The sequence below is a fragment of the Vigna radiata genome, chromosome 8 (genome assembly GCF_000741045.1).
Source record: "Vigna radiata var. radiata cultivar VC1973A chromosome 8, Vradiata_ver6, whole genome shotgun sequence".
Lineage (NCBI taxonomy): Eukaryota > Viridiplantae > Streptophyta > Magnoliopsida > Fabales > Fabaceae > Vigna > Vigna radiata.
This window is the reverse complement of record NC_028358.1, coordinates 31,712,130-31,727,589: the sequence shown is the minus strand read 5'-3', so window position 1 is coordinate 31,727,589 and position 15,460 is coordinate 31,712,130. Positions and strand designations below refer to the sequence as shown.

The 15,460-nt window shown below is 30.6% G+C and overlaps 1 protein-coding gene across 1 annotated transcript; it reads left to right on the top strand.

Annotated features, from left to right (window-relative positions):
- Positions 1–6,047: 6,047 nt before the first annotated feature.
- On the top strand, positions 6,048–15,460 carry LOC106771172 (phospholipase D zeta 1). Its single transcript, XM_014657096.2, has 20 exons — positions 6,048–6,405; positions 7,248–7,349; positions 7,753–7,868; positions 8,015–8,156; positions 8,494–8,661; positions 9,655–9,828; positions 9,928–10,170; positions 10,237–10,353; positions 10,485–10,624; positions 10,717–10,866; positions 11,112–11,268; positions 11,354–11,803; positions 12,316–12,426; positions 12,843–12,989; positions 13,074–13,271; positions 13,468–13,569; positions 13,648–13,779; positions 14,276–14,341; positions 14,623–14,684; positions 14,788–15,460. The coding sequence occupies exons 1-20, from the start codon at positions 6,217–6,219 to the stop codon at positions 15,035–15,037; spliced, it is 3,216 nt and encodes a 1,071-aa protein (XP_014512582.1). The 5' UTR covers positions 6,048–6,216; the 3' UTR covers positions 15,038–15,460.

Sequence of the window (15,460 nt, the reverse complement as noted above, 5' to 3'; positions counted from 1 at the left end):
TACTATTTGGTTTCTAAAAGGTTGATTTCTGACCAATTTGGTCTTCGAAATAACACTTTGGTCAGCTTATTACGGCGATAGTGAAATGTAGCCCCGGGAAATCCGGTATATCTCAATTTAGGATGAAGTTTCATCAAATTTTGAAACTTGGTCAATAGATATATGTATAATCTGTTTGATTAAATTGATGTAACTATTTGGGTTAGACGCTCTACTTTTGTATGTTATCATTTTGGAATTTAATAACTTTATCATAGTTTTATTTTTAAAAAACCATTTAAAGAGTAAAAAAAAAAAAGAAAAAAAAATATAAGTTTCCTTTGATTTGACATATGGGATAGTTTTTCTTACCATAATAGGAATCGGCCACCGCGTTGACACGTTTAATTATCTTGTTCTTATCTTTAAAGGTAAAATGTACATGTCCGTTTCCATATTCATAGTCAATAGATATAACATTTTTTGACTTATATTTATTCCAGTCAAATAACTGCTATACTTTCCGTACCTTTGTATATATTTTTATTTTCTTATTATTTTAATACTAATTAATTATTTTTATAAAAGAATGAAAAACACGTAAAAATATCTAATATTCAATGTAAAGAAACTATATTCTCATATATTTAGTGTCAAATATTTAAAAAGACATTATATTAGTATAAAATTCAAATCAAAATACAAAATAATAATTACATTAAAGTGAAAAAATTATATAAAATATTTCATAATTAACATAAATCAAATTTCATAACCAAAACATGTATAAATTTTGCAAACATCAATGAAAAAAATTGATAAAATTAAAATTTATTTTAAAAAATTATAAAAAGAAAACAAATATTTAAGTTTTGAAATATTTCAAATCTTCACTATTTTTTTATACACTAATAAATATTATATTGAACAAAATATTGTAGAAAAAAATATTAAACTAATAATAATAATAATTCATATTTAGACATAAATCCTTTATTTTTTTTTAACTTTCAATGTTAGATAATGCAAACAAGATTAATGATAATAACATTAATTTATTATATTATAGTAAATGAAAAATTTTATACAATTATAATAAATGATAATAAAACTTATTTTAGCGAAACATAAGTTTTTTTAAATAGAACAAAAATTAAGAATAAAAAAGAATAAAAGAAGATAAATTTTTATATTACCTAATAAATGAATTATTTACATGATTAAACACTTAAAATTCAAAGTTAAACTTTTCTTTTTACGAAAAAGGATAAGAATGAATAAAAATATTAAGAATTTGTAAAAATAATCAAATATAAGATTTTAAATATTTTTATTAAGAATTAGTAAAAATAATCAATGAGACTTAAAAAATTTATTTTATTCACTAAAATTGATAATACATTATTTAAACATCAAAAGAAAAAGAAAAATATATTCAAAGTTGTGATGAGAAAAAAAAAATGCATTTTAAAGATGTGTGAATTTTATAAAATGGCAAAAGAAAGATTTCTATATTATAAGTACTTCAATAACTTAAATGGAAAGGACATAAGACAAAATATATACTAATATGGGTACGAGAAAATATATACAAATTTTATATTTCGATTTCTATATTCTAAAATATTTTCAAATTATGTATTTTAGAATTAAATAAAAAAAGATAAAATTGAAATTTTAAAGTGTACAAAGGTACAAAAAATTACCAAAAGAAAGGTGTCTGTGACAATTAATATAATCTTTCTTGCATGTATATATATTTTTACTTGTATTCTTATAATTTTTTGTATTTAGGTTGTATATTATAAAATACAAAATAAAAATATATTCGTAATTGTATAATTCAATACAAATGCATTGTGGATTATGTTTATTTAAAATATAAAAAATATATTTTGAATTACATATCATATAGAATATAAAATAAAAAATATCTGAATTATATATTTTGTAATATAAAATTGATATTTTGAATTTTATAATTTAAAATGTAAATATTTATGGAGTCCAGAAAGAAATTTATGAAAATACAGCAAAAAGCTGCCTTCTAATAATATACATGTTTCGTGTTCCTCTAACTAAAAAAATAAAAAAAAGAAAAACGCCTACCGACTTGGTGTTTTTTTTTTCATAATTTATTACTGAAAAAGTAAAGTTAAATAAAGTAGTAGTCCGATTCCATAGCTCACAAATACCCATATGACGTATAATATGTTTTGTAAAGATTATAATGATGGTTTTAGTCTTCATTATAATAATAATAGGATTAAAATATATTTTTAGTCCTTATATTTTTAAAGAGTTTTTATTTTAGTTTTTTTTTCAAAATAAATATATTTTTTACTTTTCTTTTTTAAAGAAATTTTGATTTTAATCTTTCAAAACTAACCGTGTTAAAAAAAGTCAACACGACTAACAATAGTATATCATATATTTTTTTACGCTGGTTAATCTTTTCCACTCTCTCTCCCTTTGACTCTACCACCAACAACCGTTATAACATTTTCTTCCTTCAATTTTCCAATATTCTACCAGACCAACTATTAATACCAGAAAGTTCATCATTTTTTTAATGATTCATAGATATCATATGAATATGAAAGTATCATGTGTAAAATAAAATCTCATTGCCAAGTTAATCAGTTAATGTAGCAGACAAAATTATGGCATAAAAGAAAAGAAAATCATGGAATTGACTCTGGTAATAATGGATATAATGTAGATAACTGTTGGGCGATATATGACAGGGTGGCCAGAGATATTTGTGAAAACAAATGTATTGTTTGTTCCCTGTATAAAATCTTTTGTCAAATCAATAAAACAACAAGTAGCACAATAGCAGTCAATCTATCAAATAACCAATAAAATAAAATGACTTTTGGTATGACCTGCTATTTTTTCTTGCTAGATGATCTGAAATGCTGCCAAATACTGCTCCTGTTTTATCTCCAACAATCAAGAATGGAAATTATGACAATAAGAACTAATCCTTGTAAATTAAACACACCACAAACCATATTTTTGTAAATTAAATGACTACACAAATTTTAAATGGTTCAAGAATACATCACAAACATCCAATTTCTTCCAAAAACAACTCCTTTAGAACTTTACCTATCAAAACTCCCATTTTTTTAGAACGAAACCAAGTATAACTCTATCATTCTATCACATTACAATTCAACATCATCACATACCACTCATTATGATATCAGTCCCACTAATTCAAGCAACATAAAACCAATGCATTCAACATGTAATTAGTGTAGATCCTTTTAATATCAGACAACACACATTCAATAGAATTCACATAAGCACTTCACATACCAAATTTATCTATTTCAGATCAAAATCAATCATGCAACATAATATATTAAATCATTAGCAACATAAAAAATAAGTAGTTAGATTCTCTTACCTTATAGAGAACCCAACTACTCTATAAGAGTTAAAACAATTCCACCAACTCAAAGAACTCTATTTGCACCTATAACTCACAGAAACATGATTAAGGTGTATCGTTAGAACCATTAATCCATAAGAGTTTTACAGAAAACTCAGACGACACATGTAAAAAACATTACGACTCGCATGCAAAGAAAACCAGACAAATTAGCGAAAAAGAGTAGAATATAACTTACTATTTTAAAGAAACTGATTGGGTAAACTTGAAGATCTTGTCGTTAATCACTGGGATGGTCTCTAACCTTCAAATAGATGAACGTAAGAGAAGAACTCTTAGAGAGAAGTCAAATAATTCTAAAATATGGTTTCTAAAGAGACCGTGTGTTTTAAAATAATGATCCAACAATTCTTATTTGTAGAACTTTTGGACTTCGAATAAAAATTGTTTTGACTCATCATAATTCTAGTATGAATGTGAATTTTTTTTATTCATTCCTCATAACAAGGAAATCTTTATGAATAATAAAAATTCAATAATAAAGAAAACAATATATTTACATTATACAAATAAAAAAATAAGTAAAAGATATTCAATAAACCTTAAAAGATCACGTATTAACATGAAATGAATAACTTATTATAAAGAAGTATTTTTAAAGCTAAACGATACATTATAAGTGCAATTGTTTCTTGCCTTCTCTTTTTCTTGCTGTTTTCTATTTACAAAAAAATTCAATAAAGATCCGTTAGTTTTATAGCCTATGATGTTAAATGCTAGTATTTTTGCAAAGAAAATAATGTTCATGTATAAATTGGTCAGACAATAAATTTTCATATCTCTTAACATATTTATGAATTAACACATAACTTTAAATAAAACATTTATTCTCTATAAAATTTACATAAATAAAAATAGACTACATAAAAAGAAAAAGAAAATTATTCGTACATCACATTCATATAATTGTGTAACCTATATTCAATGTAATCACTAATTAAATTAAATTATTATAGTGTAATTCCAGAAAAATCAATGCATATCATAATTAAACTATATTACACTTTAAAATATTACCAACATTGTTTATAATCGATAAAGAATATACATTTAAATTAACAAATACGAATAAGCTATTTACCTTCACATCTTCATGTCAATTCGAGAACAAAACCCCAAACAAAAAGATGACTTTTGGAGTAAGAAAACTGGAAAAAAAATAGAAATCGGCACCTAATTATACTTCTGTAAAGTAAAAGAAAAGAAAGTAGAAAGTAGAAAGTTGTCAACTGAAATATAAGATTATAGAAAAAAGAAACTCAAACAAAAGTAAGAAAAAAAAAAGTTATGCATCATAACACAACTTCTTTATTTTGAATACTTATTTTTAAGCACGACCTATTGCAATTTGGTAAAAATATATCCATTTTAGCAATTTTTATATAAAATTGCACCATTTGTTTCTTAAACCATATATATCATTTTACGAGTCTTTCCAAGAAAAATTTAATATTGAGGAAACTTACACACAATTCACACTAGAAATTGGCATTAATTTTTATTCAAAACATTAAAATAGTAGATTTATGGCTCAAAAATTAACAAATTTTTATTCATAACATTAAAATAATAAATTTATAAATCTTTTAAATCATAAAGCTTGAAACTTTCATATTTTTAAATAACATTTAACTTAAAGTATTTTCAACAATATCCAATATTCAGTACCGAATGTGAAAGACACAAAAAGAGAGTGAGATGATGTAATCATGACTTTGACTCATAATATGATAGATCCACCTAATATCAATATTTTGTCCAATCCATTATCTTAACCACCCTGCCTTCTATTGTTTTTTTCTATTCAACTTCGTCACCTACTTTCTTTTTCCATCATACCAAACAACCCCATTATTATTTGGACCATAAATTCTTTTACCAGACTTTTAGATATATCTAAAATGGATCAATCACATATAAATCATTGTAAAAAATTATCAAAAAAATTATTAAAAAAACTTTTTCTTTATATATTTTCTTCTGCATTTTAATTTTGTGGCTAGATTGTTGCAAAGCTACTAGAGTGGATAACACAAACCAAAATATCATATGATTTCCAAATCTATTTTCGTGCTATAAATAACTGGGCGCCGCAATTTATAAATAAGCTTGAATCCTATTTTTGGATTTTGACTTGGCTCCTTTATCGTGGAATATATAATGAGTTAGATGCTGTTGATTCCTAATATTAGCTTCCATTTGTTATCATTAAACAATACCAATCATTTGTCATTTTGGCATATACTCACTCACAAGCATCAAAACTTGGATATTCCCTTACAAACACAAGGATATACCGATTTTCTTCACTTCTCCATTATTGGACAAAACGTTAAATCATAATAACTCTTTCAAACATACAAAGTTTTGGCCTTTCATTTTTAAACTTTATGTTTTATAGTAAGCAAAAAATTCCCAAATTTTGTTGCTTACTCCGTTGCTTTTCTTACTCCATCAGATTCAAGGGTGTTATAAATACTTACTGTGGAAAAGATGAAAAATATTTCTCTGTAAATTAATTCAACTTTGTAAAATAAATTTATTTAATTTTCTTTTCTATCTGAAGATTTAACCATTTAAACAAACCTATCTATTACTTTGCAAAATTTAATATAGGAAGAAATATTCCTTAGTTACCCATACGGAAAGTGAAGAAATGGCAAACCTCTGACATAAAGTATAAAGCCCGCAACACTGTTGTCTTTGCTTCATTAAACAAAGTACGGTGTTTTGAACTCAACCTGGGAAGTAGCTGCTGTCTCCAACATTTTCCCATGTCGTCTGAGCCGCTGATTCCACCGTCGGAAGCATTGACAACTTCTCATTCTTTCAGGCGATGCGGCGAAACGGTGTGGATTTTCGATGAGTTGCCCAAGGCCACCGTCGTTTCCGTGTCGAGGCCAGACACCGGAGACATTAGCTCAATACTCCTTTCTTATACCATTCAGTTGCAGTACAAACAGGCACAGACCCACATACTCATTTGATTTTTTCTAGTTTTCATCTCACTTTTTATGTACAAAAGATTTTGACTTGTCGATTTCTTTTCACAATTTTTAAGCTTGTGGTCCAAGTTATTGGCCATCATGGCACTTGTGATCTCATGAATATAAATATTTTTTCATCTGTCCAATGTTATTTGGCGAATTTGAGTGGGACAGACGAATGAACATCTCTGGTTTTGTTTTGTTTTGCCAAATGATCTTCAATTGGGTGGTTTCTGTTTCTATTGCCACTTGCTGAATCCAGTTGGATGGATGCATCCGTTTTAATTACTCTATTTGTACTGTGCTACAATTGGAAGATGTTAAGAATGCTGAAGAGAACTGTAATAGCAAATTATTATTTGTTCATTATTTTTCTTATTCAAATGAGTTTTCTAGGCAACTTTTAAGGAGGTTATTACAGATGTTAGTAAATTTAATGTATATATGGTGATTTGTGGTTGAAAGACATTGTAAAATATTTTATACAGTGTTATTCATTCTTTTAAGTATTTTGCACAATTCCTTCAGTGGTAAAATATTATTTATTTATGTTTACCATCTGTGACTCGGTCTGGATTTATAACACGTATAGCTGTCAATCAGCGTGTCTTTACATGTATACGTTCTACGAATTTCACTTATTCATAAATAATATGAATGCCAGTTATTTACACTTTACACCTAAATCATTTATATCTCTTTGGGACGTAGACTATAAGCTTTTTATGTATTGAATTATGATGTGAAGTGTAGTTCCAAATTCCAATTCAACATCCAAACTATAATGTCTGGGTAACTGTTACATTTGTATTTTGCAGTTTAACTGGCGTCTAGTGAAGAAGGCATCACAACTTCTTTATTTACAGTTCTGTCTGCGAAAACGTGCAATTATTGAAGATTTCCATGACAGGCAAGAACAGGTTTGCTCTTTAATTTTACAGGGTTGTTTCTTTCATTTAATCTTTAGCACCTCCTTAATCCAACACATTCACATTTACGTTCTAATACCTGATTCTTATATGTTATTCATTTGCTATTAAGTAAGAATACATATTGCCAATAGTTTAGTTTTTTCTCCTCCCTCAAGGCTACTTAGTGATATAATTAAAGTCATTGCATTTGAAATATTGTTCTCCTTAGTCTTGAGTAGCTTTGTCATTGTTGGACGGAGCTATATCAAACATCAAAGAAGACAATATTTTAGATGTTGTGATTCTAATTATACTAATGAACTTGAACTTGAACTTGAACTTGAGGTGTTTCCTTCATTATATTTGATATGTATGATTCAGCCTAATTTCTATCTTAATACAACTCGTGAAGTTGAAAGAATGGCTCCAAAACTTGGGAATAGCAGATCAAACGGTAATAGAACATGAAGATGAAGAACCTGATGATGGAGCTGTGCCTTTACTTCATGAAGACAGTGTTAAAAACAGGTATTTTAATTTGCTAAATGTTAACCAATACCCTAAAGGTAAAGGTTTAAGTAATTCAAAAGAGAATTTTTATTGTGATCATAAAAGTGTGTTTCTCTACTATTTTCAATGCGCTCTCGTACTCATTAATTTGGTCTTTTGTAAAGATATGTTCCATCCGTTGCTGCTCTACCAATAATTCGTCCATCACTAGGAGGGCAGCAGTCAATTGCAAATAGAGCCAAAGTCGCAATGCAGGGTTATTTGAACCATTTTTTAGAAAACTTGGATATTGTGAATTCTCAAGAGGTAACAAATGAAGCTTCGAAGTTGACATTTGTTGGATTTGTTTAGATAATGCTTAGCAGACCATCTGATAAATCTAGGCGATGTTGTTAATTGATGGCATTAGGTTTTATGTATGTTTATGTATAAATTGGTTTACATGATGAAACTGTTTTTTGTTATCTCCTCTTGTCTAGTTCAAGACCTGTGCCTACTCTGAGAGAATTCATGAACTATAAATCTGTTTTTCCTTCAGTTTCTTCTACACTTCTATGTATAATTAGGGAACTTTTACCATCTACCTAATATGATTTCTCCAAAGCTAAAATTATCTTTTGTAACATATGGTTTTGGATTATAGGTCTGCAGGTTTTTGGAAGTCTCCAAGCTATCCTTTATACAGGAGTATGGTCCAAAACTGAAAGAGGGATATGTAATGGTGAAGCATTTGTCAAATATTTCACAGGAGTTGGACGTATCATGTTTCCCTTGCAATTGGTTTCGTTGCTGTAATAACAGCTGGAAGAAGGTTTGGTTGTGAAGTTTATTTTTGGTGATAATAGCTAGTTTAGTTTTTATGGTTGCATACTATCGGGAAGTAAGATGTAGGTACAGTTGTGGACTGAAATAATCTAACATTTGGATTTAGTACTTCCTCTTATGTTTTAGCACTAACTACAAAACATTTTAGTGATCTTTTGATATAAATTTTTCAAGCCTTCATCTCTTGAGGACTTGTCTTCTTGTTTTCAATCTTCTTTGGATATAACATTACATTTTTCTGTGAAATATAGTTAATTCCAACCTCTATGAATATCTGTGTTCACATCTTTTGCTTTATTAAGTTTTATGGCTGAATGCTCCAATGCTAGTCAGGCATATCATTTTCCATACCAGAAACATAAATGGTGTAAATTGGGTTGGTAGTTTCCGCTTTTAGGATTTTGTTTGATTTTTGCTAGAGGTTTTCATCCTGGTAGTTGGGGTTTTCATCTTTTTGTTTGTGGATTCTATGTCATTAGGACTGTAGATCTTTAGTGCACATGTTTGAAGCTGTTTGATTCATTTAGGCTATTGAGTATTTCTTATTCGGATAGTATCTGATTTTTTAGTCAACCTTAGAGGAGTATTTTAGGTTTATCATATATGTATCCTTCCACAAGTGTACTCCTGGATTTTTCTGCATCAATAATCTGTCTGTGTAATTATATTATGCTTATACATTTCAATGTGATGGGTGTGGTCAAAAGAAAAATTGAATTTTTCTGTCATTATATTATGCTTATACATTTAAATGTCCAAGATTTTTTATTCTTTGGGGTGTGCTGTGACCTATCAAATTCATTAACATAAATGGATTGTAATTTTACATGTTTAAACACAATCTTAAATTAGGGACAAATTTAAAATATATAATACCTTCCATATGTTGAAATGCCTCTTTATGGTTATATTATGCCTCTTACAACTTTTTTTCTTTTTCATTTAATCTTAATTGTAATCTAGAAATTGTTGTCTGCAGGTATGGGCTGTTTTGAAACCTGGGTTTTTGGCCCTCTTGGATGATCCCTTCAGCAACAAACTACTCGATATAATTATTTTTGATATCCTCCCTTCCTCTGATGGAGCTGGAGGGACCAAAGCATATTTGGCTGATCCTATAAAAGGACGCAATCCTTTGCGTTATTCATTCAAGGTAGTAAAAATTGTCTCTTAGGGAGTCTTTTTGATCTTCAAGATTAGAAATGCTTTTGCTCCCAAAATTTTATTAGAAATTGTTTGGAATTATTAATAGGTTACTAGTGGAAATAGGAGCATATTGTTGAGAACTACCAGTAGTCCTAAAGTAAAAGCTTGGGTTGCTGCAATAAATGAAGCTAGTCTGAGACCACTTGAAGGTTGGTGTTGTCCTCATCGCTTTGGTTCCTTTGCTCCCATTAGAGGCTTGACTGAAGATGGGAGTCAAGCCCAATGGTTTGTTGATGGACATGCTGCATTTGAAGCTATTGCCACTTCAATTCAAGATGCAAAGTCAGAGGTACATATATATAACTTGTTTTGGCTTCCTAATTCAATTTTTAATGAGAATGAAAAATGGCTGCAGATCTTCATCACGGGCTGGTGGCTATGCCCAGAGCTATATCTGAGGCGACCTTTTGATAGTTTTTCTACCTCTCGGTTAGATTCCTTACTAGAAGAAAAGGCTAAGCAAGGGGTTCAGGTACACATACATTCAATTCTCCCCAATGTAATCCATTTTGTTTGCATTTGTCAAAGTCTGGAGGTTGAATTCTTTACAAGATTGAATTATAACAAATAGAATTATGCTTATGCCATTAAATGATTCTGCAGATTTACGTGCTTCTCTACAAGGAGGTTTCTTTAGCTTTGAAAATCAACAGCTCGTACAGTATGAGAAGACTGCTAAAAATTCATGAGAATGTGAAGGTATTGCGCTATCCAGATCATTTCGCTGCTCGTGTGTATTTATGGTATGTACTGTTATTTAATAAAGGAAGTTTGAATATCATCTTAGGTGGACCTTTTTGGGGTATATATGATGACTAATATTGGTTTCTTATAGGTCTCACCATGAAAAACTTGTAATTATTGATTACAAGATTTGCTATATTGGAGGATTAGATTTATGCTTTGGTCGGTATGACACACCTGAACATAAAGTGGGTGACTGCCCTTCTGTAATATGGCCCGGAAAGGACTACTACAACCCAAGGTTTTTCTTTTCCAATTTTGATTATTCAAAAAAACGTGGAGAATTTTTGTGAAGCAGTGTTTAAATATGTTACTAGAAGAAAAATTCCAAGTTACTTAACACTCTAGGGTCCGTTGTAATGCATTTAGACATGTTTGAGCCTTCGCTGTTGCTGTTGAGTGATGGCATCAAAGATTTGGTTGGTGCTATACTAAGTTTCTAGTATTATTGTTATATAATTTTCTGTAATTTTTGTACGTTGATAGGGAATCTGAGCCAAATTCATGGGAAGACACCATGAAAGATGAATTGAATCGCAAGAAATATCCCCGTATGCCGTGGCATGATGTCCATTGTGCTCTTTGGGGACCTCCCTGTCGTGACATTGCTCGTCATTTTGTCCAACGTTGGAACCATGCTAAGGTATACAAAATTATGTTATTTCTTCTTAAATGTTTTATTTTTATCATTGTATCCGCCTTATCTTACATGGCGAATCTTATCACAGAGAACCAAAGCTCCAAATGAACATGAAATTCCTCTACTCATGCCTCACCATCACATGGTCCTTCCTCATTACATGGGAAGAAGCAGAGAGATGGACATTGAAGAAAAGAAAGATGAAGACAAAAGGAAAGAAACTGTCCAGCAAGATTCATTTTCTTCAGAGTCTCCATTGCAAGATATACCACTACTTTTACCGCAAGAAGCTGATGGAATTGTTACTTCAAATGGAGATTATACAAATTTTAGTGAAATTTCTCCATGGATGGAGGACGAAACTCCAGTTTCAGACACACAGACGAAAGGTTTTGAAGATGGAGTTGTTCCTTTACACTTGGGAGCACAATCTTTTGTCGATGTTCTAGATGATTGGTGGGAAGCACCAGAAGGCACCAATGATGACACTACTTTGGAGTATGGACAAGTTGGTCCATGCATCACCTGTCATTGCCAGGTTAGTAATGATGCTTGAATAATTAGTTTCTCTTTCTTAGAACAATTTGTTTCTCATTATTAGAACAATCTACTAGGACTGTTAAAGTACGAATCTAGTAGTTATTAGTAGCAAATTATACCAATATATGATCATAACTATCACAGGCGGTAAATTCTCTTTAAAAGGGAAAAAAGTTTACATCGGTGTGAAGCATAATTATTTTGTGGACGATATGCCACATGCAATTGCAAGTATAAAAATTTTATAAGAAAATCGTACGATTAATACTAGGGTGTATAAGATAAACTTTGCAAAAATTTTCTCCTACAATAATTCTGGGAAGAATTCAGACGGTGTTTCTGTTTGGATTTGCAATATGATTATATTTACTTGTACCGAAAATTGGTCATATTAACAGAATCTACCATTAGATATTGGTTCCTAGTTTGGGAACTATCAATTTATGTCAGTATAATCTTACATGATGATTTATCTGACACAATCTTGGATGATGGATATGAAATTCACAGGTAATCAGAAGTGTCAGCCAGTGGTCTGCTGGAACAAGTCAGCCGGAAGAAAGCATTCACACGGCATATTGTTCCCTTATTGAAAAAGCAAAACATTTTATCTACATTGAGGTAAGTTGATTTTGAGGAACTCCTATTTTCATACATTTTTCCTTTGAGTATCTTAAGATATTTGGCCTTTTGGGGTTATTATGGGTTAAATACATTAGCCTTTCAGGTATTAATTTTCCAGTTTTTATATTGGGTTGGTTGATAATTTTCAAATAAGATCAAGATCCAAAGTCATGATATAAACAAATTCTTCATCTCCAAGTCATTGAAAAAAGTAGTATTTGGGGATTATTTTAACCAACTGCACTTCAAGAATGCAAATCCTTCATAAAAAAAATACCTTATAGCAATATTAGGTCTGTGATAAGTATTAAGTTCTGCTTTGATTGGTTTCTTACAGTGTACGTATATCATAGTGGTTTCTTACAGTGTACCCATTTCCCCCTTTTTGTCTTTCTCATTTTGTTTCCATTCAGAACCAATTTTTCATATCAGGTCTATCAGGGGATGACACAATACAGAACCGTATTTTGGAAGCTTTATATAGGCGTATCTTGCAAGCCCACAAAGAACAGAAAGATTTTAGAGTTATAGTAGTGATTCCCCTCTTACCTGGCTTCCAGGTAAATTTTACTTGCCATTTTTTTATAAAAGAAATCCTCCTTTGGTGTAGTCTTTAATAGTTTTCCGTTGTGAACTATTAACAGGGTGGTCTAGATGACGGTGGTGCTGCTACTGTGAGAGCCTTAACACATTGGCAGTATAGAACGATTTCTAGAGAAAAGCACTCGATACTATACAGTCTTGAAACCATACTTGGTCCTAAGAGTCATGATTATATTTCTTTCTATGGTTTACGATCTCATGGTAGACTCTATGAAAATGGTCCTGTGGCTACAAGTCAGGTATAATATATATTGAGACATCTTTTGATTTTGCCAAAAGTTTACAATGGTCTCATCAAGCATTTTGCTTTGGGCCCTGGAGAGTTCTTTAAAAGTTTGGATGTCCTAGATGTAGTACACAACTTTTAGCTTTTATAATAATGATTTAATAGCACATATTTTTCTTTTTTCATGCATATTTCCCATATCTATGCAGGTGTATGTGCACAGTAAATTGATGATAATTGATGATCGTGTATCTTTTATTGGATCATCTAATATAAATGACCGCAGTTTGCTTGGTTTAAGAGACTCTGAGGTGCAATGGATATCTGCTTTTTTTTTGTCTCTTTAATCAGCTATTTCTTATCTAATTGTAATAATTTTTATCAACCAGATTGGAGTGCTTATAGAAGATAAAGAATATGTTGAGTCTTTGATGAATGGAAAGCCATGGAAGGCTGGAAAATTTTCCTATAGCCTCCGCTGCTCCTTATGGTCTGAGCANCTTGGTCTTCATACCGGAGAGGTNAGTAAAAATGATAAAATTTGGGGTTTTATGCTATATCTCAGCAACACAGGCTCTGCCAGGCACTGTCTGCCATTGATTAACGGGAACAATATGGCACCATGTTTTTTAATTTATTTTTTATTGCTGGTTTGATGAACTATACACATGCTCGGTGCAATGACTAAAATGTTGCATCTCGTACACTCGTGTAAAACTATGAGATGATGAAGTTGCATTAGCAGCTTCATTAAGGGAAAAGCCATTGCATTGGCTCACACAACCATGTGCTACACACTTGGAGTTGACTCCATTAAACCCAAGAATTAGCAAATAGCTCATTTTATTTACTTCTTGTTTTTCTTACTGTTTATCTAGTTTTCTCAACTATAATTTCCATGAGCAACCATACTAACTATATAACCATCATTTTCCTGTTTGTATGTTACGACAATATATATGTTTGTCTTTTTACATTACTTGATGAGGCCCTCGTAATATTCTCTTTTCGTAACAGATCAGTAAAATCAGTGATCCGGTGGTAGATACAACCTACAAGGACTTGTGGTCAGCAACTGCAAAGGTTAGATTTTGTCTCACTGGTTTCTGTTTTTCCTTTTTTCGACAGTGATTCAAGACTTTAACGCGAGAATTATTTATCAAATTTATCGTAACCAATCAAGATGTTAAAAAATTGATTTCCTTTAAGCCCCTATATTTTAATAACTGAGCTCATTTTTCAACTTGACAAACATTATTCTTCAACAAACATGATACAGTCACAAGTTGAGTTTGTTTTTGGATGAACACACGTTATTTGAGTTTCTTCTCCAATGGTAATGTAAACTCCTACACTTGTGACAGGAAAATGCTGGTATATACCATGAGGTCTTTGCTTGCATTCCCAACGATGAAATACACTCAAGGTATGTGGACTTTTCCCCGTTTCTTCTAGGGTCTGTGATTATCCCCCTTTTGCTATTGTTTTATCCTCTCTTATTAAGTAATAAACTTTACAATAATATGCAGAGCTGCACTTCGGCAAAGCATGGTTCAGTTGAAAGAAAAACTTGGTCATAACACCATAGATATGGGAATAGCCCCTGATAAGTTGGTCTGTCATGAGAATGGAGAAATCAAAACAATAGACCCAATAGATAGGTTGAAGTCTGTGAAGGGACACCTTGTTTCCTTTCCTTTGGAGTTCATGAGAGAGGAAGATCTAAGACCAGCTGTTATGGAGAGCGAGTTTTATGTTGCTCCTCAAGTCTATCATTGAGTATGCCATGCAAAGAGAGAACTACCAATTGCTTCTAGGGTGCTGCTTAAAAGGAAATGTGGAAGTTAATCCTTCATCCAAAGACTCATCAGAGCTAAAGATTGAACCCAATGGAAAAGAAAACTGAAAGAGAAAGGATACAATGTTGTTTTCAATCACCAGAAGGATTGCTGGCAATATGCCATGCAACCTTCATATGTTGTGCAGTACTAATTCTTTTTTTTTTAAGGGATACAATACAGCCTTCGTTCATTGTGAAGGAAATTGTATATATATTTTTCTTCAATTGGCCTGGGATAGTTTTCTAATGTAAGATGATTCTTTTCATAAGGTTATTAATAAGTATTGCAAGTTGAGGTTGTTGATTTGATTAAGTGCTTGTTTATTTTGGATTATTATCAATAAAATAATTGTGTTGTTAGA